Genomic DNA, 27,327 nt, shown 5'->3' with positions numbered 1-27,327 from the left:
TTCCTGTCTACCTTTGAGCAAGGCTAGGTGTGTTCTCGTGTCTGGATTGTTGGCTGGTGAACTAGTGGACTCACAAGGAAGGGGAACATTCTCATTCACACACTAGACCACTATATCTTCTTCATGACCTCTGTGAGAAGAAATCAAACATTGTTTTCATTGCCATTCAGCTAAATCTAGCTGATAGTCATAAACAGAGTAGATTTACTAAATAAACTGAATTTCTCTAAGCGCCCTAGCCGTTAAATGGATCTACTGTAGTAGGGAATAATTGAATTAACCTATTAGCTTTTAAAAGCTGTTATTTGAGTCAGCTGTCACCAAGTGCAGGTCTTTCAAGAGGCTGTTTCACATGTTCAAATGAATTATTTTAGCAGGATCCAGCTATTACAAATGTTGCCAGACCTTGCAGGGAGGTACTCTTACAGACCATCTTAAAGGCAGACTTACAGGGCACATCACAGAAGCTGGTGGTTCATCATAGCTGACATTATCCCAGTAAAGGGTTATTCACAGAATGAAATCAGACACTCATTGGCAAGCATTTCAAATTTCATCTGGGTACCTTAAGTATAAATATTTTAAGTTTTGCTTATCGAGCTTTCTACAAAGCAATGGTTATTCCCACTTCTAAGTGACAATTATTTGCTTTCTCTGCTTCCCAGAATCTGTGACAGCTAACAAGCAGAGAAATAAGCAACATGCATCATATAGCTGCTCAGAAGCCATTAATTGGTTGTATTTACACCAATTACTCATCAAGTGTCGATGTTTACTATTTTCATATCTCTTATGTATACATTGAAAAGCAAAACGGAGCAGGAAGTTGCCAGAGAACTGTTATGCTCTCAGTGATTTTGCTTTGCTGGATCTAACTGTAGTAAACAATGTTTACATGCCATAAGTTTAAAAGTATAATACTGTTACGGCAGTTTTAGGGCAGTTATTTTAAAACCTCTTTGACGTTTACCACATGGCCCCTTTCTTGTTTCACCAAACAAAAGCAGCTCATGCAGTGTCCTCCCACCAGCAGGTATCAATTGTGACATTCCCTCTTTTTCTCACTGCCACCAGTGGATTTCCTATGTAAAAGACTTTAGTCAGACACTTGTCTGGTTACTGCCAACAGAACTTACTTATTGAAGTGTATTAAATTAAATCAGAATCACAATGTTCTTTATTCAGTGCATACAATCAAATAATTAAAATATCATATATCTTTCCACCTGCTCTATTAACCTTGACCACCTTATCTCTATTAGTATATTTTCTCACTATCTTCCTGACTATCTATCTCTCTCACTCTGCAACTTCTATCTCTCCTTTTCTCTGCAACTTCTATCTGCCAAACCTTCTTATGTCCCCTGACTCTGCCCCTCCACTCCTCTCATAGGCTCATGCAAATTAGATCTTGAATATGAGTGACAGGAGTGATGTGGGGCAATCATCACATACCTCCCCCCTAAGAAAAGTTTGTTTCATGGGGGAAACATTATAGTTTACCCTTATGAACAATGAAATATGCAGGGAACAATTCATCCAAAACATCATTACACTAATATGTTAGGGACCGGAGTGATGTAGGGCAATCGTCACAACCTCCTATAATTGTTCTAGCACTCTTAAACAGACTAAATGTCAAACCTTGACAATGTTAATTGTTCCTTGTTTCTTGTGATGTTCTTGGAGTTTATGTTGGGGCTAATGAGCTCTGAACTGGTGATAATATCAGTGTTTTTTTTTTCTTCCAGGGGACTCTGCGTAGATGCCCTCATTGAGCTCTCTGATGAAAATGCTGACTGGAAGCTTAGCTTCAATGAATTCTTAAAGTGCCTCAATCCAGCCTTCAACCCACCAGAAAAAAGTAGGATCTCCTTTCCTGCACAACAATAAAGTGCCCCCCCCCAAAAAAACACCAGTGGACAGAACAAAGTGTTTTAGGGGTAGAAGTAAATATTTTAGAAATTTCCAGGGGAGTAGATGTGTTTTTGTAACAAAATCAAAAATCTTGTGGCATTTGAAAGATGAACAAGTTTTATTTGTGTCAAGTGTTTTTGGACTGCATCCTGTATCATCAGATGAAGAGAGGTGGGTGGTCTGTGAATGACTTTACCAGATCAAATTTGGTTGTCAGTGGCCTAAATCCTGTTGCTTAGTAACTGTAAATGTTACTGTAAACTGTTGTTGTAAATGGCACTACAGTAGGCCCTTTAAATCAATTCGAATTTTGTGAGTCAGCTCTTCTGTAAGTTCTTTTGATTTAAATGGATCCACTCTAATTGTGACTTACTTTAGTGTAACATGTTGCAGGGAGAGTAGACCCATTTGAATCGATGGAACATGAGGCATTGACTCACTAAATCCCCATTGGATAAGTGGGCCTATTATAGTGCAATTTACTCTACTAAGTAATAGGATTTTGGCTTTTAAGATATCACAAGCTCTTTATTATTTTAGAAACATGCCTCAAAATCCTACCCATATTAATCATGTTGGCTTTGACAGTCGTTAAGTTTTAGCCAGCTCCAGCACTAAAAATATGTCACCAGCTGGCTTGAATAAAGCCACAAGTTCCCATAATTTAGTGTAGCATCCTCATAGGGTAATTCTCAAATCTGTCCCATTGTTGTGGTGGAAATCTGTTGAATTAGCAGGTGAAACAATGGAGTTGCTTGACAGGTCAAGATATGTATTAAATTGGAAAATGGTTGGGTAGCACCTCGAACTCAGTTCCCTCCAGGTACATTCAAGACCATTCCTTTCTTTGTACTCTTTTCAGAATGTGCTCTGGAAGATGAAACGTATGAGGATGGAGCAGAGACCCAGGTGGAATGTAATCGTTGTGTCTGTGCATGTGGGAACTGGGTGTGTACAGCCATGACCTGTGAGGGTATGTACAACTGGAAAATCCCAGATTTTTTTGAGAGGAAAATAGTTTTGCCTTTGTTCCAAACCTGCATCTAGGCTATCCAGTCAGCGGTGTGCTTTAAAAAAACAAAACAAAACAAAACAAAACTCCTGTGCCAATTTGGAGCAGAACATTCTGCAGCAAATTTGCTTTGCATGAATCATGGTTTTTCAGATTAAGCTTGCCCTTCCGTATCTAAATGAGCTTGAATGCAGTTCAAGTTTCCGATCAAAATGACACAAACCACCTTTGGTCTGAGATCAATTCAATGACAAATAGTACCGCCCATGGACTTTTCCCCTACTCTGTACCAATCAGTTCTGTTCCCTTTTTCAATGATTTGTGGACGTTTTGAACAGTGTGTTTTTTCTATCAAGAGAGGGAAAGTCTACAAAAACATTCTGCTGTAACCCATATGACAGGGAGGGTCTGAAAAGGCAAGTGCCAGTTCAGAACTGCAATTTGCAAAAGGGGTTGAGAAGAGGTTCAGGAAACAGCAGTTTAGCTTCGTGCACCAGAACGCCATTGGCAACCAGTTTACCTAGTGGGAAAAGTAACGTGTAATCAACAAATATACAGTAGATAATGATCCATAACAAAACAAACAAACAAAAAGAGTGCAAAATCATAGAACAGACTGGGCTTCCTCCTTTGCTCACCTCCCTGCCCATGACCAGCACAAAACCTTGTAGGATGACTCTGAAGATTTTGGCTTGTTCTTTGCAAACCCCTAGCTCTGAGGTTTGTATGCAGCAGCACCCATCCTCTCTGCATCGTGTCCAGCATGGGGGAAGGCCAAGCTGCTTTGAACGGCTACAAAGAAAAGCATCGAGCTGGTCCACCCCGGTGGCTAGAGGCCAGGATGTCTCTTGGAGGGAAGAAGCTTCCCATGAGACTGTTTCGCCCCCAGCAGTGGATATACAACAAGATAGTGGGAGACCTAGGAGGAAACAATAGCTCCTCCCTTTCTTTAGAGCCAAGGCCAAGCAGGAGTAGAAGGACGAGGAAAGACAACACAGGTTGATTTAAACCAGTGGTTCTTAACCTTGGGTTACTCAGGTGTTTTTGAACTGCAACTCCCAGAAACCCCAGCCAGCAGAGCTGATGGTGAAGGCTTCTGGGAGTTGCAGTCCAAAAACATCTGAGTAACCCAAGGTTAAGAACCACTGATTTAACCCCCCCCCATCCCTCTGCATCAGAGGCCGTCCAGCTCTGATGGCCAGGAGAGGGTGCCATATCCCAACAATGGGCTCTGTAATCTAATTATCAAGTCTGCAGCAGGCCGTTTCCTTGGTTCCTTAGAATCTGCATCCATTCAGCAGGACTTGAATGCTGTAAGTCTATGTCGTGGCTCTGCCAAAACCCTTCTCAATAGCATCTATTATTGTGCGAGTCGAATCCCTTTTCCTCTCGTTGGTCCCTTTCTCAGAAGAAGCCAGCATTTGTATGTTTTTTTCGGTCTGTGGTTCTTTAGTCTCATAGCCCATTCCTGTGGGCTGTCTGTTGAGTCTCACTGAAGATTTGCAAGGGAGGAAATGCTTGATTCTCCTTTCATCTGTCATGTTTTATATTGGTGGCAGACTTTGTCTGTCCCTCCAGGACTGACCACTTTCTTCATTAACTGCCTCTGAAAGAGCCTGGCTTAAGGGTATGGCAAAGGGCCATGAATTTTGTCACACAGGCCATGAATGGGGAGAATTTTCAGTGACTGTATGAAGTGGCTGGCAATTAACACCAAACAGAGACAAGGCGTTATAGTTTGAACTGAAACGGGAGACTCTCAAGCTTGGATGATTATGTGAATGATCTCAAGATAGACTGAACAGGGATAACTTGAAATTTAAATTGAACTGTATTGAGAAAGGGGGGGCACCCCACAGAGGACATGATCTGGCTGTATCAGAATGCCGAACACAGTTCTGAGATTTAGAAAGTCTTGTAAGGACTTGCCCATCGTTTGAAACCTGATGTGTATGAATAGAATCGTCTGTTTATTATAATACCAGTTTATGCATTGAATTCTGACAGGTGAGCGCAACACTTTCAAAGAGCACCACACAATTTGCAGAGGTCAGCAACTAGTTGGAGTGGTTGTGCTTGTTGAGGCAGGGATGGGGACCCTTAAAGCAGACGGTTGGCAGCCACCAAAGATCAAGGGCAGAGGTCACATGTTGTCATTCACACCATTGACCCTCCCTTGTAGTCCGATCATAAATACGCTTACAGGAAATCTCATCTCCTGCATCTGTGGAAGCACGGCTTGTCAAGAGCAAAGGGCAGCATGGAGGACCTAACGAGAAGTAGTTGTCGGGTGTTGCCTAGCCCTGGGCGGGCAGGGGCTGATTGTAAAAGGGGGAAAGGGAAAGGTATTGTGTGCGCCCTCTTCAGGAAGGGTTGCCTCGGCCCCTGGCCCCCTACCAGAAGAAGCACTACATTGATTGAGACACTAGTTACTGCTGGGAGTTACAACGGTATCATGAGGGCAAAACCCCAGGGCTCCGCTCTGCAGCATGAACAGGAGAGTTCCCGAAATGCAACAGGGCTTGTTTGCCTATTTTTAAAAAAGTGAGTGAAGTAATATGCATTAATGGTGGTTGTGGGTTTTCCGGGCTCTTTGGCCGTGTTCTGAAGGTTGTTCTTCCTAAAGTTTCGCCAGTCTCTGTGGCTGGCATCTTCAGAGGACAGGAGTTCTAACTCCTCTCCTCTGAAGTTGCCGGCCACAGAAACTGGCGAAACGTTAGGAAGAACAACCTTCAGAACACGGGCAAAGAGCCCGGAAAACCCACGACAACCATCAGATCCCAGCCGTGAAAGCCTTCACAAGTACATTAATATGCATTACATCCTGAAGAAGCAGGTCCCCAAAGATAGCACCTGAGGAGGTTGCCAGTGAAACGCCTGCGTCCTGCAGTTGCCCCCCCCCATGTGAGATGGTTGGGCTTTTGATGCTGTAAGTCAAAAGTGCTGGTCGTTGTTTAGCCAGTTGTAGCAATGATTGGAAAAGAGAGCCAGATATTCACCACTGGAGAGCTTTTTTATTTAGTGTCCTGGTGGTGAGAGTGCACACAACAGTAGTTTTCGCGATCCCTTTGGTGCTTCGCAAGACGGTTTTTTCTATGACCATGCTTCGCAAGACTTTCTTTTCTTTTCTTCGAGACGCATGCTTTGGAAGGAAGTTGGAAGAAGGAGAAATGCAGAAAATATTTACAGGCTTTGTAGCATAGATAATATGATATATCTGAATAGTTGTGAGCCATGATCCTCAGCAAGGATCTTGCAGAAAGGCAGAATTTTACAATAAGGTGAACAAATAAATATTTCCCCCTTTCCCATTGCTTACTTGTTTAGGAGCATGGCTATCACCAAAGCTCTACCTTGTGTCAGTTAGGAAAATACAGCTCCAAGCCTGGTGCCCTGTTTCAGTTTCCCTCCTTGGGGTTGATACTGCCTGGAAGCACTGTGCTTAGTTGTGTAGTTGGCCTGAATCTTGTGCTTTTTTGTGTACCTCCTTGTCCGCAGATCCTAAAATCAGTTTTAAATTTTCTGTGCTGGCGGAACTTGCTCTGATTTTTATCTTACTACTTGGACTTGAACCTTCGAAATAGGGCAGCCAGCCACGAGGGATGTAACGTCTGTTTGTGTTCACAGGTAGCCACCAGAAGGTGCCTTTGCAGGGACAGCAGCATGAAGATAAGTTGACTGAAGAAGAACTGGCCAGATACGTTCAGGAGCTGCAAAAGCATCAGGTCAGACTGAGACTATAGAGGTTTCTTTGCATTATTCACATGCCAACAATGCATTATTTCAATAATATCAGTCTAGTGAAATTCCATAGGGATCTGTAGTTAGTGGAAGCTATACTTTGGTGGACTGGGGATAACTAGAGGTTAGATATATCTGTATTTAGCAACTTGCCTGCTTGCCCTGAGCATCAAAGAACCCAAGTGCAAGAATCCATGAGAAGAGCAAGGAGGCTGGTAAAAGAAAGAAGGAGTCTGTCCCAATTCTTCCTCTGCAGATGGGCTTAGTAGAAGGCACTATTTTAGCTGGCCAGCTAAAAAGCTAGGGGCTTGTTTTCCATACTTGCCAAAGAATGCAAAACTTTTCCGTTCTGTATGAAATCCCTTAAAAAATAACTGAGAACATGTCCAGCCTCCACATTTGGTCCTTCCACATCTTACACCTGATGGGATCATTACCATCATCTCAGAAGGGACTCTCTGGATTATTGAGTCCAACCCCTGTCAAGGAGGTCCAGTGAGGAATCGAACTGCCAACCTCTCGCTCTGTGGCCAGATCCTTAAACCACTGAGCTATCCAGCAATTGGTTTAAGTATTTTATCTCTTCTGACTCTACTTCACTTTCCTCAAGTGACCCTAAGTCACTGAGGAGTGAGAGAAGGACCTTTCCTCCTAATGGGCCACAGCTAAGGAATGTGTATTTACACTAGTTAGGGAAGCAGACGTGCAAGAGTCTTACTCTGTCTTTTAAAATTGCACAATTTTACTAGTCGCGCCCCAGTCTAGCACTTGTCCTTCTGTGCACAGATTCTAGGAAACAAACACCAACTGTGGTCTCTACCTTTTTGGTTTAAAAAAAAATCAAGCATGTCAAGTGGATCAAGTCAGAAGAGGAGGACTTACTCATCTGTAGCTACTCTGCTTTGGTGCCCGTGTGCAAAATCATAGCAGAGCAATCTAAAATTAAGTCTCTCTCTCTCTTTCTCTCTGTATAGGAGACATCTGAGAAGATGAAGAAAGTGACCACCAAAGAGATGTAAGAGGTGTTTACAGGCAAAGATGTCCAAAAAAAGGCAGGGTGCGTTGCCTGACTCACCCACCCGGTCTTCCTTCAGTGCCGATTTCAGTATGCAAATGTGTTTAGGACTTATTGCTCAGTCACAGATATTTACATTGTCTAGCAATGAGAGGGGGATAAAGAAATGATCTGTTCTTTTTTTAAAATCTAAAAGAAACCACTCCCGTGTTACGATTTCTGCCGTGAGGATAAGCATCTGTATGCCTGGGGACTGGGGGGGGGGACAGTAAACCCTTCCAACTCTGCAGCCCATGGAACCCAAAGGAAGCGTCCCCGCTGTGTGTGACCCTGCTCGCTCTCAGTGGGAGTATGTGCCGAGATGAGAAGCTGGCCCAAGGAATCACCTTGATAAGCTTAAAAATGGATGACTTGTCTGCAACTACTGCCATAGGGGAAGGATTTTAGGGAGGAAGTGCCTGTCATTCATAATATATCCCCCAGCATATTGCTATGCCTCACAACATTCCATGTTTACATTTGGCTTTTTTTTTTTTGTTTCAGTGCAGACACGGGACCTTTTGTGTCATCCTTCCTCACCCCCCCCCCCACCTCCATATCTTGCTTCAGCCAACTCCTCAAACCCCACAGGGTCTCTTGATTCGCTTGGTGAATGTTGTGCACCATGATGAGGGTCCTAGCAGATACAGATGGCCAAGCGGCCTCACTTTGACAGAAGCCAGAATGTGACCCCAGGGCATTGTGAATCCCCAAAGCAACCCCATTTTCTTTTCCCCCCTCTCTTTTCAAAGGTGCTACAGTATATTTTCGTATCACATTCTTTCCCTGAGTCTTTCTAATTAATGACTTTTAACTGAGCTTTTTGTATCTTTGATTTATAGATATCATTTATAGTTACTGAAGAATGCTGTACTTCTGGGTTCATGCTTTGTATTATAGCTGCATGTATCAAAGAAGTCAAATCAGTGCAGCACCAAGGATATCCGGAACATTAGCGGCTGTTCTGGATTCGAGAATTCCAGTGCCCACGGTGGGGAAAGAGCCACAGCTTATGCATGAATAGAGTGGAAGAGAGTTTTCAAAGAAGGCTCCCTGCTATCTCTCGCAGGGCCATTCCCTCGAGAGAGGGATATTTAACTTCCTTTCAGTAGGAGCGGAGAGTCAGTCCTGTTAACTAGACAGAAGGAAACAGTAATGTTGTTCTGAAAATGCAGCACCTTCTTGTCATGTGGCTGACTGGTCAGATCAAATGCATGCGTTTCCTCTCAGTCCTGTGGGCGGTTTTGAACAGTGCACCCGCTGTGTGTACCTCCCGGGTGCTTCCAGTTGTGGCACTGGTGCCAAAATTTCCCCAAAGGACGCTTGCACAGCTGGGATTTGCAAGCAGGGTGTTGATCCAGATCTTTTTCGCAGAGCTTGTCCCTCGCAGTGCAAGGATAAAAGTGGCTCCCCAAATAAGGGCAGGAAACTGCAGAAGACCACTGAATATCTTGATGTGAGATCAAAGTCTGTCCCATGCTGTTCAGGAATTTTGGCAATAAAATCAGGGGACTCTGTCTCCTCTCACTGGTATAAATACACATCAAACACATTATTGTTTGTTTTTTTTTCTAATGTGTGCTTGGGTGGAAAAAATGGGATTCTGGAAATGACTGTTTGAGAAAATTTAAATTGTACTGAAAAGCTTGATCCTTGGACAAAAAGCCCGTTGGACTTGAAGGTACAGAGCTGTCTGGAACTTAATCTCCAGAAAGTGATGCTGTGATTGCAGCCTTATAACGAGGTGGTTTTTGTAGCCTTAAAACAACGTGGCCCTCATGTCTTTACTGAAAATATTATGATGAAAAGTTGCCCTCTGGAAAAAGCTGGGATTCTTTCTACTTTCACCACAGGTTTATATGTGTCAATAAAATACATGTAGGACTGACTGAACCTTGTAATGCATAGGGTCTCATTGAAACTGACCTTACTTCTTCCCATGCATACTTTTAACTGGATATACAGTAATTCCATCATCCTATAAGGGGTAATTTAAAATGCGGTTGATTCCCCTGCCCATCGGCCCTGATAGTGTGGTAAGCAGGAGATCAACTCTTTTGCGTTGTGTATTCCTGCCCCTGATGTATGGACTTGGGCATGGAAACTTCCATATACCAGATTTGATAAATTTTTGAAGCTATATTTCCAATTTGGTACATCAAGCCAAAAGTGACAGAACCCCCTATCATCATGAGCGTTTTCTTAAGAGTAAGTCTAACAGCAGAGAGGCTATAAAACAACTACAAGAAGCCATCTCTGATTTAGATCCTGAAACCTTTGTGGCCTCTGCCATCTGTAAGCCACATATGTTTATATAAAACACATAGAGACATCAGACTGGGTTCTGTCAATCATATCCACTGGATACTCACTAGGGTTCATTTCCTTTCCCCAACTGCGGACCATCCTAACCCCACCATCCAGCACCCTTGAGCTAGAGATTCAATCTCTCCTTTCGAAAGAAGCCATTTCAATCAAGTGCCTCGGACCCGGGATTCTTCTCTTGTTATTTCCTCATCCTGAAATGAGACGGTGGTCTACGGCCCATTCTCAACCTCAATTATTTTATCATTCAAAAGTGTTTTCACTTGGTGACTCTAGAATGTATTCTTCCTCTTCTGCAAAAGGGAGACTGGTTCTCAGTCATTTACCTGAGAGACACATGCTTCCATATTACCATCAGACAAGATCACCGTAAATTTCTTTGCTTCTCCCTAGGTCACACTATCTACGAATTCAGTGCCCTTCCGTTCAGCCTTTCCACTGTGTCGCAAATATTTATGAAATGTATGGATCCTGTAGCAGCATACCTTCGTACTCTAGGAATCTCAGTGTTTCTGTACATCGATGACTGGTTACTCGTTGCTCAGTCACATGTACAAGGGCTGAAGGACATTGCTCTCACCCTCTCTTTACTAGCCTCAAAATCAACGTCACCAAGTCAGTACTAACTCCCTCTCAAAGGGTTACTTACATAGGCGCTGTGCTAGACTCATGTCACACAAGAGCCTATCTCGAGGACATGCAATCAAGATACGTACTTTACTACTCTTGTCAACCACTTCCAGCCTCATGCGCTTATCATGGTTCATCAAATACAATGCCTCCTCGCCCTCATCGCCTCCACCACATCTGTTATCGAGCATGCTTGACTAAAAATGCGCTTGCTACAATCATGGTACCTCTCCCTATTCAACCCTCTTCACAATCCACCCACAATGCTTCTGCAGGTCACTCCTGAACTCGCCTCTCAGTTAATTTGGTGGATCACCTGGCCAACCTCTTTCTTGGCAGACCATTTGCACCTCTCCAATTGACGACTCAAATTACAACCAATGCCAGCACTGTCGGTTGGGGCGCACATTGCAACGATCTGCAAGTTCATGCAACCTGGTCCCCTTACAAGAAAGGTCTGCATATCAACAACCTCAAATTGCTTGCGATTTTCAAAGCATTCCGCGTCTTCGAACCACTCATTGCTGGCACCACGGTGCAAGTGACCACGGACAATATGACAGCACTCTATTACATCAACAAACAGGGAGGTACACACACTCTACCTCTTCTGTATCTTGCTGTCCAATTTTGGGAGTGGTGCCTAATGCGCCATATTTTCCCCCATAGCGGTGCACATTGCTACACAACGCAACCAACTAGCAGACTCTCTCAGCAGACTGAACTCTCAGATGCACGAGTGGTCCCTCAATGATACCGTATTTTTCCAACTGTGCACCAAATGGGGTCGTCCAGACATAGACGTTTTCACCACAGCGAGCAATACCAAATGCATCCAGTACTTCTCTAGAGCAGGCCTGGGTCGAGGCTCCCTCGGCAATGCTCTCATGGCAACACGGAATACGCATTTTCTCTACCTCTTTCCATCGATCCCACTTCTCCTGCACACCATTGTCAAATTGTGACAGGACCGTTCCAATGCCATTCTGATAGCCCCTTGGTGTCCAAGACAACCATGGTTCACGATGCTCAGAACAATAGCCTCTCACTCCATCTGTCTACCCCCCCACACACACCTTCTCACCTAGCATCAGGGGCAAACTTACCATCCTGACCTACAATCTCTCCATCTCACGGCATGGAGGATCCACTCTTGTTGAGCACCATCCTTGCTCATGCAAGAAAACCTGCCACAAATTGGCTTTATGCGTATAAATGGTCTGCTTTCCAGAAATTCGCTCATCAAAGTGATCTCCCTACGGCTACAATTACCCTTCCCATGGTTTTGGCTTTTCTTTCCTATCTCTTTGAATGTCATCTCTCATTGTCTACGATCAAAGTTTATATGTCCGCGATTATAGCCCACCAACCAAAGGATTCAGATGCTGCCTTATTCTTCAGACATCCTACTGTAAAGCATTTTCTTTGAGGTGTCACCAATATACATCCATCCTGACCTTCCCCTACACACTGTTCTTCCTACCATCCTTTGAGCCTCTTGCTACCTCTTCTGAGCGTCTATTCTCCTTTAAAGTGTTATTCCTAGTCGCTATCACATCTGCCCGTAGGGCGTCCAAACTTGCAGCCCTACGAGTAGACCCTCCATTCCTGCAGTTTCATCCAGATAATGTGTCCAAACATCTCCTTCCTCCCTTAGGTCGTTTTTGAATTTCATGTCCATCAGCCTATTGTCCTCCCTACCTTCTTCCCATCACTAGCAATGGATCTCAAGTGATCTCTCTACTTTCTAGATATGAAAAGACCTCTGGCATTCTGTGTCAAAAGAACTGCCCCCTTTCGGAATTCTAAGAGACTGTTTCTATACATTTGCCACATAGAAGAACACATGTATCTCCTCAAACCATTTCATGATGGATTGTTCAAACCATACGCCTCACATATCAGCTTGCTCAAAAGCCTCTGCCTATGCAGATTAAGGCTCATTCCACCAGAGTAATAGCCACTTCCATGGCTTTTCTGTGAGGTGTACTTATTCCAGATATTTGCAAGGCTGCTACTTGATCCACTCCATCGACATTTGCATCCCATGATCGTTTGGATGTAAGGACGAAAGCGGATGTGGCTTTTGGTCGTGTGGCCTTGTCCTCAGTTGTGCCTTGATGTTAGTCTGCATTCACAGAGACCACAAAGAAGAAAGAGAAGTTACTTAGCTGTAACTGTGGTTCTTCGAGTGGTCCTCTGTGAAATCACACTTCCCGCCCAACCTCCTGTCTGTCCGTCACATCTGTCTTAAAGTGCAGCAGCGGGCTGTTGGGAACTGAGGTAATCGGCAGGATGGGCGGACCACGTGTGTTAAGGGGGCGGGTCCTGGCGAACGCATATTTGAGTTCTGGAATATTCCAGAGACCTCTGTGCAGGTGCAGATTAAACCCATTAATGTGAATTCACAGATGACCACTTGAAGAATCGAGTTACAGGTAAGTAACCTCTCTATCTCCTGTTTCTTTCACATATTTATAAAAGCAGCTGGTGGGGGGATAGATAGAACCACATGCCACATCCCCTTTGTTCCATTAGGGAAAACATTCAGGTACAGTGGTGCCTCGCATGACAACATTAATTCATTCCAGCAAAATCGCTGTCGAACAAAAACGGCGTAATGCGATATTAAAAAACCCAGAGAAACGCATTAAAACCCAATTAATGCATTCCTGTGAGCTTCAAACTCACCGTCCAGCGAAGATCCTCCATAGTGCGGCCATTTTCGCTGCCTGTGCAGCGAGGAATCCATCCCAGAAAACAGCGGGCGGCCATGTTTTTCACCCGGCGGCCATTTTGAAACCGCCAATCAGCTGTGAGAAACTCATCGGTTTGCGATGATCAGTTACCAAAGCAGGGAACCGGTCATCGCAAAGCGAAATTCTCCCATAGGGAACAGCATTTTGCAATCACTTTTGCGATCACAAAAACATCGATGTCATGCGATTTCGTCGTCAAACGGAGCGTTCATAAAGTGAGGCACCACTGTATTTTATTCTAGAAGGGAGCTGCAAGACCAGGGTGGGGTGGGGGCTCATGTTTTTAGCCATAAATGCCTATCAGCACTAGCTAGCACAGTGGTAATGAATGATAAGAGCTGCAGATCAAAAGCATCTGATGAAGCACACATTCAAAAAAATTAGACTGCTTTCAGGTAGTGTGGTTGCACTTCCTTACCACAGATGGGAACCGATGAGTCAGCTGTCACATTTTCTCTCTCCCAATTGTCCTTCGTTTTTGTGGCCTCTCAGTCATACCCCTGCTTCTTGTAGCATAGATATTACGAGAATGGACAATGGTTGGCAAAGTAATATTTAAAAATACTCACAGACTAAATGTTTAAATAAGACCTTAGAAAGACAATGGCTTCCTGTCTTTGCTGTTACACTTAATTTTGGAATAGACAATACCGCTTGGTCATTTCTACAGAAGTATTCAGACCTTGGTTTCTGTGGAGTAGCATTACTGCTTCATGAGATGTAAGTCAATTAAAGCAAACTGGCTTAGGTAGTAGAAAAGTCATGTTTCCAAAGCAGGTGGGGGTACTGAAAAGAAAAGGTACCTGTGATCTATCTTGAGATGAGGCTTTTTAATGTGATAAGTAAGTCTGGGCCACATCGCAAGTCAGTGTTTTTCAATATATGTTCTCAGAACTCTTGGGTTTTTCCTTGGAACCTTATCAGGTGTTCTGCAAATAAAGCATCAGAGACCGTAGGGAAGCTTGCCTGATAGAGTGATTGTGTGACCTAATAATGTCAATTTTTTAAATGCAGGTGCAGTGTGTTGGTATGTGTTTGGACTGCCTTCCAGCTCTGGCAAAGCAACAGGGACAGCTAGTAGCTTGGGCAGCATTCCATTTGAACTGACTGTGACGTAATCTGCAATACAGTGGTTCCCTCTATGTACAGATCAAGGGTTCCCTGACGTAGAAAGTATGGGAAACATTGCTCAACAGTACAGGGGTTTTTTTAGTTTAGTTTTTGCAAACCAAGTACTGCAGTGTAAGCATGCTGTGATTTACCATTCTTTTTAAACACTTCTGTCACAAAGACCTGGCACATTGTTAACATGCTCACTAAAACACTATACAAAATCAGAGCATTGTACTCAGTGGCTTAAATCGTGTTGCTTAGCACAGAAAGTTGCAACTGGAGTAGGCCAATTTAAATCAATAGAACATATGGAGGTACGTACTTACACACCAAATTTCCACTGACTCAGTGGGCATTCTCTAGTTGGGACTATTTCAATCAGTATAGCAATTCTCTTATTAATTCAATATTTCTTAATAAAAAATAGAAACATTTGAATATAATGAGTGATATTAATTAAAAAACCAACCACCTACTCTGTGTAAATATTTACAACCCATATCCAATGAAATGTGTAATTTAGTAAGACTGATAAAGGATCAACATAGTTTAGTAAGATTCACAAATGACCAATGTGGACAGCTTTAAAGATTATTTTTATTTGCTGATGAAACACTGCAATTGACAACTGTTTGAACAAAGGTTCTCTGCCTGTGATTTGTGTATTCTTATTCCCTATGCCTTCTCTGATTTCAGCCTTGGAGCAACTGTGGGCCATATGCTCCCTCCTCAGGAATGACTTGAACAACTCTCAGTGACCACTATTAAGATCTGCATTTGTCATCTCCAAAGATGCTTAATGACCTTTAACAGTGATAAGATCATCAGCATGCTGAACCTTTTGTTTTTCCATTACATTTCACTTTCCCATCCTCTCCATTATTATATGTCTATTGAGGTTGTACACCATGCATCTGAAAGGTCATTGACTGTGAATGATGGTTTCTGAAATATTTACATCAAGTAGTGTCCTGTTTGTCTTAAAAAGATCTTCGAAACTGTAAGAACTAGAAACAACAAAATGTGCGAAGATACTGTTGACATCCTAACTTAAATAATTACCCAATTTCTGTCAGAGCTGATGCCCAGGACATGACCTTATCTAAAGCAGGAAGGGGGGGGGAAGGCATTCAGAAGGAAGACAATTGGGCAAATCCATTTGAAATGAGGAAGTTCTTACTTCCTTTGCTGCAATGACTTTCCTAGCCAGTTTTCCGAAGTGACAACTGTGGACTGACTGAACATAAAACAAAAAAACATGTTTCTATGGAATCGCACTTATGCATGCACTGCAATATAGAAATTCAATTCTTCAAAAAACTTCCAGCTTATGATTTTTGGGTACAGTATTGTGGTTCTGTATCCACAATTCAAAACACCAAGACCTGATATTGCTGCACAACACTGTGCCTGCATTTTCAGCAAGAAGACTGCCATTTTTTTACATAGCAAAGGGCAACCTGAATGTTGACAACACCAATAGAAGCAGTCAAAATGGTCTACAGCAGCGGTCCCCAACCCCCGGTCTGTAACCCGGTGCTGGTCCATGGGCTTCCCAGGATTGGGCCACGGAGACGGATCTCTGACACCCCCCCCGCGAGCGTGATCCCCCTTGAGCACGGGGCCCCTGCCCCCCTGGGCACAGAGCCCGTCCCCCCAACTAGAATGCAGTTCCAAAAAGGTTGGGGACCGCTGGTCTACAGAATACCCTCTTGAGCTCACATTCATTCACAAAATGACACCATGCAAGGGAAAATCCCAGAAGCTGGTCAGTTTGAAGGAGGCAGTGGGAAACCACCATGGCTGCAGTTGTGTTAAAGGCAGCTTTGAAAGCTTCTAGAATCTTTAAGTAACTGATTTCTATGTGAAGGTTTTGTTCTTTGCTGTAGGAGTCCATAGTTTTGAATACACTTAAGTGTGTAGATTAGTATTTTATCTATGGTAAACACATCAAAACATACCACCACAAAGATCATGTAGGTTCTCATCCAAACGCAACAAAATCCTATAGCATTATCTTTGCTTGTGTGTGTGGCCAAACAGCCCCATCTAGAATTAGATGGGCACAGGATTTGGACACAAAGTACACAATTGAGATGAGGGTTCTACTCAAAGTCAGCCTGCCACAAGCAGAACTACCCACCACTTCGCCATTCAACACAAGATCAGGATCTGGGGGAGTGGCATACACAGGGATGTCGGGATGTCCAGACCCATCCCTGTCATCAGTTAAAGACCTCACATTTTTGAGACAATAGAATTTTATACTCTTCACTTTTCCTTGGATTGAGAAATCATTGAACACAACATGAAGAGGTGTGCTGATCATTTTTGATCCCCTCTCACATTTTTTTTGCAAATAGCCCTGAAAACATTGCATAAATATACAAGGTACTCGTTTTATTATAGCATTCGACCTATCACAGTACTCATACATTTCTGCCTTTCTGGTCAAGGGCACTGAAGAGAAGGCACAGCCGGATGTGCCAAGCCATTTCAGGGGCTCTTCTAATAACACATATTCTTTCTTCAGACTGCAGAAAGTACCCCACACTTATCTCCAGAAGTGCAAGACGCCCGTTACAAATGTTGTTTTCAAATGTTTTATTTCTTTTGCACCATATTGATTTCCAAAGTACTGTAGTAACATGCCAGAGGGGTAGCCTTGTTAGAAGAAACAACAAAAACAACACAGTCTTGTGGTAACTTAAAAAACGAGAGCACTTAATTGTGCGTTGCTAGCTGTCAGCACCAGAATTTGTTCAGATCAGGTGACAACTGAAGTAGCAAAGCTGATTCCTCCAAGAGCATACAAGTGGAGGAAACACAATACACCTTAAACAGCAAGGAGTCTGCTGTTTTGTAAAAAGAAAGATTTATGCAAATCCTGATGAAGAAATTTTAACTTTCGTTTTTAAAAATTAAGAAGTTTTATATAGAGTACACTTTATATAACAGATAAAGCATACCAGGCAAAGCACAAAGGTGGAAAATAATATTAAAAAATTAAAATAAAGACAAACCCCCCTGGCAACTTAAAGACTAACTGCTACACGTTAATGTGAGCTTTCGCGGACCTCGTCCACCTGATAGGCTTCCCTGGAGTAACACGGCTACCTTTCCTAAACAGAAGGTTTTACATAATGGAGCTGGATGGAAAAGGAAGAACGACGGCTCGGAAAACAGCAGATCCTGTCCCAAGTCGTTGTTCTGTCCTCTTACTGGGGAGGATTTTTTTTTCACCTTCTGTGAAGGCGTTAGGGAGAATTCGTGGGACACACTTGTCGAGGAGAAAGACCGAGTCAATAAATTAAATAAAGACAGATCGCTTGGCACCGACGAGGCTCGTCTCTGGAATGGTAAACCTCCGACCAAGTTCAAATGCCGCTCTTTACGAAGTTCTTATTTACACTTGACACATTTACGTCCAAAACCAGCACAAGCCGGGAGAAAAACTGCCCCCGGGGGTCGTTTGGGAAAGGCAGGGAACGAAGGCACCTCCACCCGCCCACCGACCCACCCACCCTGGGCAGCCCCACCGCCTGCCCTGTGGAAACCTGGCCGGGCTGCCCGCCTCCCGCGGCTGGAGTCTCGGGACGCTTTCGCCAACCCCCGTCCCCGCCCCGCGTCGCCTCGGCCCGGGAATCTGCATATAAGACGCGGAACAACCCCCTTCAGCGAGGGACAGGGAAGAGCGGCGCGGTTTGATGACGTCGCCGTCGGTCGGGCGGGCCGGGCCGTTTTCAGGTTCCGGGGCTGGTTCCCGACGGAGATGGCGGAGGAGCAGGGCCCGGTGGCGGGGGAGCTCCCTCCGCCGGACGAGGCCGCGGCGCTCCGGCTGAGGGGGAGCGTGGAGGCGTCGTCGCGGCGCTTGGTGCTGACCCCGTCGTGGCTGTCGCCGGGCGGAGGGCTGCCGTCGGGCCTGGGCAGCTGGTTCCCGGCCCTGGAAGTGCTGGACGTGAGCGGGACGGGGCTGACGGCGCTGGGCTCGGAGCTGCTCGAGCTGGGGCGGCTGCACACGCTGCTGGCCAAGAACAACCGGCTGGGCGCCCCGGGCTCTTTCCCCAAAGACGTGGCCGAGGCGCCGCTCGGGCGCTCCTTGCGGGTCCTCAACCTGAGCGGCAACCGCTTCACGCAGGTGCCCGCCTCGGTCCTGGGCCTGCGCCGCCTCCAGAGCCTCAGCCTGGGCAGCAACCGCCTCCAGAGCATCCCTCCGGCCATCCAGGAGCTCAGCGGGTGAGGGGAAAGGGTTAGGGCATGTCTCTCTCCCCCCCACCCCCACCCCACACACACACACACACACTCTCCGGACAGGGGGGAGGCCATCTGGGGCCAGGGTGTGTGTGGGGTGAGTGTCCTCTCTTATAATGGGGAATAGGGCAGTTCAATGGTCAGGCGCCCCTGTGGGTTGCTCTGCATCGCCCTGTGTTGTGATGCCCTGTGGGGCCACCACTGAGGAGACCCAGCCTGGTGGAGATGGATTTGAATCCGGCAGGGTCTTCCCCAGCTCAGGTGCCCCATGAGCCTTAGCCCCTGAGCCATGAAGGTGGGCCAAACACCATCACAGCCCTCTTAAACTATTAATGACGGTTGTTGCAATGCCACCGCGAACTGTTTCGATGGAAAGATTGGATAATAGGGGCTCAAGAAAGAAACAGCTGCCCCGAAGATTTATCCAGCGTAGGATCCTGTGTTCACCGTCCCTCAGGCAACAGACTGATGGGAAGGACCCCCAAAGGACACAAACGAAAGGGACAGCCTTCCCCCCCTTCCTCGTTTGCCCCTGATTTTGTTAATTCCTGTCTCTGAACAAAGAGTTTTGTGTTAGTTCGGGTTGTCAATAGTTAATAATCTGGCTTTCATGAATATATTCATTTTTGCCCTTTTAAAGATGAGAAATTTATCCAGGTACTTAGCTTATGAAACCTTTTGAAGAAGCCTGCCCGAATATCTGGGCCTAACTTTACTTTCAGGGAGATTGTAAGGGAAATGAGTGAAAATGCTTGTTTTCTCATTTTCCAGTAAAAAGTATAAAGGATCAACTTACCATTTGCTGATAAATGCATTGACGTCCTTCAGGGAGAAGAAGTTAATTGATTTTTTAGTGTGTCCATACCTCTAAAATGCTTGGTACATGAGAATTTAAGGCTAACACTAAAGATAACCTTTTCCTCCCAGAATAGTGTGGATTTGTAGTCTTTTGAGAAAATAACAATGGTGGAGTCATGTTTGGTTAGCCATGTGTGATTGGCACATGTTACTTAACAGGGATATGCTCAAAGTTCTTTGTTGTTGTTACGGGCTGTCAAGTCACCTCCAACTTATGGTGACCCCATGAATGAGTGATTTCCAAAATGCCCTACCCTCAATTGCTCTGCTCAGCTCCTGTGGCTACCTTTAGGGAGTCAACCCATCTCTTAATTGGTCCCTCCCCCTCATGCTGTCAAGCTTTCTCAGCATTATTGTCTTTTCCAGAGAATCCTGCCTTCTCATGATGTGCCCAAGGTAGGGCAGGTGCTGTTCTCAACCATTCCAGCATACGAGGCAGATAATAATGGGCTCAAGTTACAGAAAGCCAGGTTTCAGTTGAACATCAGGAAAATCTCCTGACTATTAGAGCAATATGGCAATGGAATAGAGAAAATTAGGCAGCTGTACTTTAAACTGGATTCCTGCATTTAGCAGAGGATTGGACTTGATGGCCTTATAGGCACCTCCAGTTCCATTATTCTATGAATCTGGATCAGTACCAAGGTGCTAGACCACTTCTTCATATGTATGTGTGATGGCTTTGAATGTCCTGCTGGGACAGAACTCTGAGCTGAGAGATTATTAACATAAAGTTTATGTTTTAATTTCCTTCTTGTCTTTCAGTTTAGAATTTTTATATCTTGGAGGAAATTTTATTACATCAGTTCCTCCCGAGTTAGCAAATCTGCCTTCCCTAAATTATCTTGTCCTATGTGATAACAAGATACAGAGCATTCCTCCTCAGTTGGCACAGTAAGTATTTTTAATCATTCACTATTTTGAATGTGTCAGTTTTGTCTCATTGAGTTCAAATATTTGTGAACCTAATTCTTTCAGAAAGTGTTTGTGTTTGAAGGAAGATGCAAGCTATATGTTGGTTGTTATAGGTGGGTCTATTTTACTGTGGACAGTTCAATGCTTTTCAATGGGGGGGGGGAATTCACCAAAAATTAACGAAGACTCAGAACAAAGCCAAATTAAGTTTGCATAGGTTTCACAAGGTGGACTAACGATTCCAAGCATTTAAAACAGGTTTCAAACATTTTAAGACACTTTTAAATGAGCGAAAATAGACATCGGAAATCCATTGAAAATCATTGAGTCGGCTTCAATGATTTTCAATGGGGGAAACAGTGTATCGCTTAGCGATGTTTCCTATGGGGATTTTCGCTTAAGGATGGTAATCTGTTCCCATTGGAATGGATTAACCGGTTTTCAATGCATTCCTGTGGGAAATGGTGTTTCGCTTAACTATGTTTTCCTATAGAGATGGTTTTTTTGAACCAATTAACATCGTTAAGCGAGGCGCCATTGTATTTTGCCATATGTTCAGGTAAGCTGTGACTGGCTGTAGTTTGCCATCCACAGGCCACCTGAATATGCATGATTGTTGTAAGTCTCTGCAACATTTACATGTGCTTTCTGAATAAGTAATTAATCTCTATTGATCGTGTTACTGTCAGATAAGTGGTATTGAGTTATAGCCTGAGTAAGTTAATGTAGCTTTGATAACATTTGAGCAGAGTAACAGGTGGTTCTCACATACTTGTTTTTCATGATGAATTCTATATTAGTGGCTTGTAAATGTAAATGAGCTGTCACAGATTAAGTATCACAGGAGTCCTGTTTTCTCAAATACAGTATTTTTCAGTGGAGTTAATTTACATCTCCATCTTCAAAGGACCAGCTTATGAGAAATACAGTAAATGGTATGTCTTTGTGTGCTGGTCAGCCATTGCCTGTCTGCTTCCATGACTTTTTTTCCCATTGTGCTGCCCAGGCACATAGTGTCTTTTTTGCTGGGTGGCTGTCACTGAACCCAAATATTTTTATCTTTTCTAACTTTTGGGTGCCTTACTGGTTTTTGAATTGGTTGATGGGTGAATGAGGTATTTTTCCTCTGTGCATAGGACTGTGAGTGGTAGGGGCATGTTAGCTGAATGAGCACCTTTGTGTGGCCTCTGATAGTGATGAAAGTGATAATATAAACTAGTGCCTGCATAGGTCTGATGATTTTTTCCCCTAATATACTGTTGTCTGTTTTTGTACTAGACTGATTCTCTGTGTCTTGCTTTTGCTTTTTTGAAATTGTTTTTAAGAGTTCTGTAGAGTTTTTGGAGTGTTAGCAAACATGAATGAGGAAGCACAAAGCAAATGACTCAATAGAGGCCTTCTTTTTCATTTAAAACAGAAGGACAGTTACACAAAAATATGAAGCGAGAGAGGCAGCTCTTGAAAAGACCTGAAATGAAAAGAAAAATAGGAAATTCTAGTATTGCACATGTCTAGTATTGGATGAGGACATGGGAGACTGGGTTTAAATCTTTTCTCAAACATGAGTGAGTGAATTTGGGCTAGTCACACACTTTACAGCATTTTGTGTCACAGAAGTGTTGTGAAATAAAGTGGGAGGATGAGAGTTACGTACATCACCTTGAACTCATTGGACAAAGGTGGGACAGAAATGTAGCAGGCATTATTGAGGAAAAGTATGCAAAGGGTAATGTAAGCCTTGGCTTGTATAAACATGTTTATCCTTTAAAAACTAGACATTTCCTACTTGTGCTGTATAGATTATGAAGTGTGTCCGTCTCTTCTGCATCTTTTAAGTGACACTCCTTCCCAATTTTGTCCTGATTGTGCTCAACATTTGAAACCTGTTTCAAACTGAGCATGTATGCATTTTTATACATTATTTCTTGTATATTAATATTTATGTATGAAACTAAAGTGTCCCTCTCTCCTGGATCATGGGCTTATGAGATGAAGATGGAGCCATTGCACAGTTGCCTCAGTTTTTTGTATCTTTGATTTTCAGGTTGCATTCCTTGCGTTCTCTTAGTCTGCACAATAACCTGCTGACATACCTTCCTCGGGAGATCCTCAATTTAGTGCATCTTGAAGAGCTGAGTTTGCGTGGGAACCCATTAGTTGTGCGATTTGTCCGTGACTTGACCTTTAATCCACCAAGTCTCCAGGAACTGGCTGGACGTACCATTAAAATCCGCAACGTTCCCTATGTTCCTAGTGATCTCCCAGGAAATCTGCTCCGTTATTTGAATCTGGCCAGCAACTGTCCCAATCCTAAATGTGGAGGTATGCTGTTTTCCCTGATCTCATGAGAGCTCCTTCTCCTAGCTTTCTGCACGTTGTCTTGTGTTGGAAATGCACCATTCCCTCAATCATTGAGAAGCTGCAACCCTCCTGTGCTTACATTGCAGTAAAGTTTTAATTTGCCTTGTGACATGAATTATCCATTTTTTCCCTGCATATGTTTACTTTTACCATCACTGTATGTTTTTAATTTGTTTTTCATCTTTCTTCGTAAAAGGAACTATCTTTGAGAGATCAGGCCAAAGTTCAATGATATGTATCCACCGCTTCCAAATAATGAATCCTTTGTGTCATGTTTCAAATCAGTGCACCCCTCTCCTTTTATGGCAAGAATATTGTTAAGAAAAAAGAGGGGTATACTGATTTGAATCAAGCTAGGATGAGTATTGACTCATTTGTATTCCTGACCAGTGTCTCAGAGCACACCATTCAGTGTTGTAGGCTGCCTGTTAGTTCCTTGTGCAGAAAGATGGCTGTTTGTTTGATTTCTGCCTCACCTTTCTCCCTGTTATAAAGTCAGATGAGGAAGAAAAAACTCTCAGTAACAATTATAAGCATTTGTTGTATTACAGATTTCCTCTTTTTTTTTTTTTTTGCTCTGTAGGAGTCTATTTCGACAGCTGTGTCCGGCAAATCAAATTCGTTGACTTCTGCGGGAAGTACCGTGTTCCACTGATGCACTACCTTTGTTCCCCGGAGTGTTCTACCCCCTGCAGTTCTGCCTCACAGAGTTCTAATTCTCAGAGTGAATCTGATTCGGAAGACGAGGCTATTGTTGCAGCACGCAGGATGCAAAAGGTTCTTCTGGGATAGGCAAGAGAAGGATTCTATAAGACTAAAATCAAATCACATTAGATGAGCAGCTGTGGAAGAACAGTCTGATGCATCCTCAACCACCCTCTTAGCCTGACCTGATTCTGTTGTGTTTCTCACAGAATGTGTGTCTGGACATAAATAGATTTTTTTGGGATGATGCTGTCTATAAGGCTAAAGGCACTGGATGCCTTTAGGGGTAAGCTGGCACAAGCACCTTTTTGAGGGGAATGGTTACTGGGAGGCTGGGCTCTGGGATGTCAGAGGCCCCCTTGGCGTTGATGTCCTATTGAAAGAGTGCCTGGAACTCTTTGTGATTAAAACTATATGTGGAGTGAACTATTCTTATTTGCTGTGATAAAACAAAAGATTACATAAGGGTGCAGGGTGTGCTTCCTAAGTAGAGATGGGCAGTTTCTGTGGTTCAACACTTGGCACAGTTTAGCAGATTGGGTCCCCACTCAGAAGAGGAGACGGGACAGGGAAGCTTCTGATGGCGCCTGTGCGGGCTTGGAATCTGAGGCGGCAGCACACCATCTCTAGGCCCGATCCTCTGAACCGAGCTGAAGTGCGGTAAGTGCCCATCTCTATTCCCCAGTGTTATTATCAGCATCTGTCATACTTGAACACAGATGTCTGCTCTTTGTGATGCTTGGGTATATGCACATTTATTCAAGCAACATTCCTCCAGAGTCCAGAAATAACTTAAATTTTGATATTTTTCTTGTTTGACTCATTTGCCTATCACTGCTGTTCTTTTACAGCAAGCAGAACTATGCCACTCTTCATACCATATGACTTTGCAATATATCATCAGTGCCTTCCTTATGCTTTGTTCCTTAGATCTTTGTTTTCTCTTTGCCAATACAGCTAATTCATAGCACTTTATTTATGCATCTTGTTGTTTCCTGACTGTGTACTCCCAGACTGTTTCCTCTTTTACTTGCATTCTATAAACTTTAATTTACTAGTAAATTGCAGATTAGTCATTTACTTACAACTTGATTGTTATATACCTGACTATTATGGATGGTATTTCTTCAAAGACTATACAGTGGTGCCTTGTTTAGCGATCGCTCCGTTGAGCGATGAAATCGCTAAGCGATGTGGTTTTGGCCATCACCAGAGCCATCGCTTAGCGATGGCCCCTATGAGGAAAAATCGCTTTGCGATGATCGCGGGGAAGCGATCATGGCAAAGCAACCCTTTTTGCACAGCTGATCAGCGGTTCCAAAATGGCCGCCAGAAAAACAAAATGGCCGCCCATTGTTTTGCCTCGCTTTAGAGGCACCGAAAATGGCCGCCCCTATGGAGGATCTTCGCATAAGTTCAGTTTTTAAGCCCATAGGAATGCATTACATACGTTTTAATGTGTTTCTATGGGATTTTTTAAATCGCTTAGCAATTAAATTGCTTAGCAACATATTTTTCTGGAATGGATTAACGTCGCTAAGCGAGGCACCACTGTACTTATTTATCATAAAATGCAGCAATGAGCATAACATGATGACTTGTACCTATATAACCCAGAGAAATTAGGTATACCATTGTATCAGTATCTCTAAGGCAGAAATGTGTAAGTGCCTTGCAGGTGTTAGACTACAGTTTCTAGGATTTCTAACCATTGGCTATATTGTGTAGGGCTGGTGAGAGTTGCAATCTATTGACATCTGAAAGATCACACTAGAGGTGGGATTTTTGGATTTCTTTGACTGCATATCCCATAATCCTCAATTGTGGGAGTTTTATATGAAAGTCAGATAACCAAATGTGGCTCACTTAGGAGAAAGGGCTCAACTGGAAGGATCAAAGACTGAACTGGGCCTAGCTTCACCCAGGCTTCTGTTCCTGCCCCAGTGCTAGCTGGGAGCTTTCCTTCTAAACAGTACGCTAACTGAAGCTAGGCGTAGCACAGCCTCAGTGCCTTCCAGTTGAGGCCTTTTCCCCAGGTAAGCCATATTTAGGTGTCTGTAAGGTATCTGCCTGTCAGGAAGAAGTCCCGGAATGGAGAATTAAGGGAATTGTAGTCCTAAAATATCTGAAATGTTAATCCCTAGATTGCATTCTGCCCACCCCACTCAAAAATCTTACCAGGTAGTTCCACCATCAGTTTAATTACACTGTGCCCTTGACCTTCTTATCTTGGCTTTTCCAAACACAGTGGTGCCCCGCAAGACGGGCGCTCCGTTTGACGACGAAATTGCATCACGACGAACTTTTTGCTATTGCAAAAGTGATCGCAAAACGATGATCCCTATGGGGGAATTTTGCTTTGCGATGATTTTTTAACAGCTGATCGGCAGTTTCAAAATGGCCGCCCGCTGTGTTTTCGCACGGATTCCTCGCTGCACAGGCAGCGAAAATGGCCACGCTATGGAGGATCTTTGCTGGACGGTGAGTTTGAAACCCCTAGGAACGCATTAATCTGGTTTTAATGCGTTTTTATGGGCTTTTTAAAATCGCCTCACGACGTTTTCGTTATACAGCGATTTCGCTGGAACGAATTAACATCATGATGTGAGGCACCACTGTATAACTTGTCTTTAAGTGTCCTGCTACACTCTTCCCCATTTTCATGCTTTTCTCTTGGTGTTGGAATTACTTTCATGTTAAACAGGTTATCACTTGGCATCTGCAGAAAATAGCGATAAAAATGCATTACAAAATCACAAAAGGGTAGGAGTGTCATTCCTCACCAGGGATATTGTAAGCATGTCTTATACACTAGTCATGCTTGTGCAACTGTATTCAGTACTGTATTCAGATTACATATTTGCAAAAATTAGGAAAAGGCCATGTGAATCGTAAAATTACACAAATGCAAATGTAAGTGAAAACTTTATTAGACCTCTAAAAAACTGAACAAACAAAAAATCAAGCTTTGTGGGTTGAGTGCATTTCTTCAGGCCATGCACTGATATTTTGAGGACAGTGCAGAAAAAATTGTTATAAATGAGAGTCATAACCACCTGCCATATTATAAATGTGGCAGGTGGTTGTGCCAGGTCTGCTTCTTAGAGAAGAAGTGGGATGGGGTTTCACCTTTGTGGGGTGTGGTTTCAAGTTTCTCCCTGGTAATATTTCTACTTGCAGTATAATCAAGCCCTTTCCTCCAGGCAGAGGAAAAAACAAAGAGCACTATTTTTTTCTCATCAAGAGAATGTGCACAAACCATGTCTGTGCACTGGTGTTCTTTCTCTCTGAGAAGCAAATCATATACAGAGAATGCAGACAGAGAATGACTCTCTGATTACTTTAGAAGACATGAAACAAACCATCTGAATCTTAAAATGCATTGAATCCTTAAAACTGCAAGCAGCAAAGAAACTGTTACTGTCATTTTGCACTATTTGCATTAAACCATTCTTGACACAATTTTGTTTGATTTGTGTAAAAAATAATATTCCCATGGCCTGAAAAGAATAATTTTCTGATTGTTAAGTGCTGTGATGAGACAAGTGAGTATTTAAATGACTTGATGACATAATTCAATCTACGGTCTCAATTTTGAGAATCTAAATACAGACCTAATGATTACAAAATCTGGCTTAATTTTGATGCTTTTTTATTTTGTTTTATGTTGCTTCCTTCTACTTCGA

At 43.4% G+C, this 27,327-nt stretch overlaps 2 protein-coding genes across 2 annotated transcripts in view; both read left to right on the top strand.

The window, feature by feature from the left end:
• FSTL1 (follistatin like 1) overlaps positions 1-9,272 on the top strand; it is a 44,737-nt gene extending 35,465 nt beyond the window's left edge. Inside the window, exons 8-11 of the mRNA XM_072991702.2 lie at positions 1,752-1,864; positions 2,780-2,890; positions 6,557-6,654; positions 7,645-9,272. Of these exons, the coding sequence (XP_072847803.2) occupies positions 1,752-1,864; positions 2,780-2,890; positions 6,557-6,654; positions 7,645-7,689 (367 nt within the window). The 3' untranslated portion in view covers positions 7,690-9,272. The remainder of the gene's footprint in view (positions 1-1,751; positions 1,865-2,779; positions 2,891-6,556; positions 6,655-7,644) is intronic.
• An 8,857-nt stretch (positions 9,273-18,129) lies between these two features.
• On the top strand, positions 18,130-25,962 carry LRRC58 (leucine rich repeat containing 58). The gene is made up of 4 exons (XM_020789566.3): positions 18,130-18,787; positions 20,426-20,554; positions 22,620-22,897; positions 23,520-25,962. The coding sequence occupies exons 1-4, from the start codon at positions 18,324-18,326 to the stop codon at positions 23,726-23,728; spliced, it is 1,080 nt and encodes a 359-aa protein (XP_020645225.3). The 5' UTR covers positions 18,130-18,323; the 3' UTR covers positions 23,729-25,962.
• The last annotated feature ends 1,365 nt before the right edge of the window (positions 25,963-27,327 follow it).

Source organism: Pogona vitticeps, chromosome 2 (assembly GCF_051106095.1).
Source record: "Pogona vitticeps strain Pit_001003342236 chromosome 2, PviZW2.1, whole genome shotgun sequence".
In the NCBI taxonomy this organism is placed as follows: Eukaryota; Metazoa; Chordata; class Lepidosauria; order Squamata; family Agamidae; genus Pogona; species Pogona vitticeps.
Note: the sequence above shows the minus strand (reverse complement) of the source record. Positions and strands in the feature narration are given on the sequence as shown.

Excerpts from the sequence above, each read along its gene's own strand:
- LRRC58 (XM_020789566.3), top strand. The coding sequence starts at position 18,324 with ATGGCGGAGGAGCAGGGCCCGGTGGCGGGGGAGCTCCCTCCGCCGGAC. Across the intron at positions 18,788-20,425 it reads GCCATCCAGGAGCTCAGCGG|TTTAGAATTTTTATATCTTG; the intron begins GTGAGGGGAAAG and ends CTTGTCTTTCAG. Across the intron at positions 22,898-23,519 it reads TCCCAATCCTAAATGTGGAG|GAGTCTATTTCGACAGCTGT; the intron begins GTATGCTGTTTT and ends TTTGCTCTGTAG.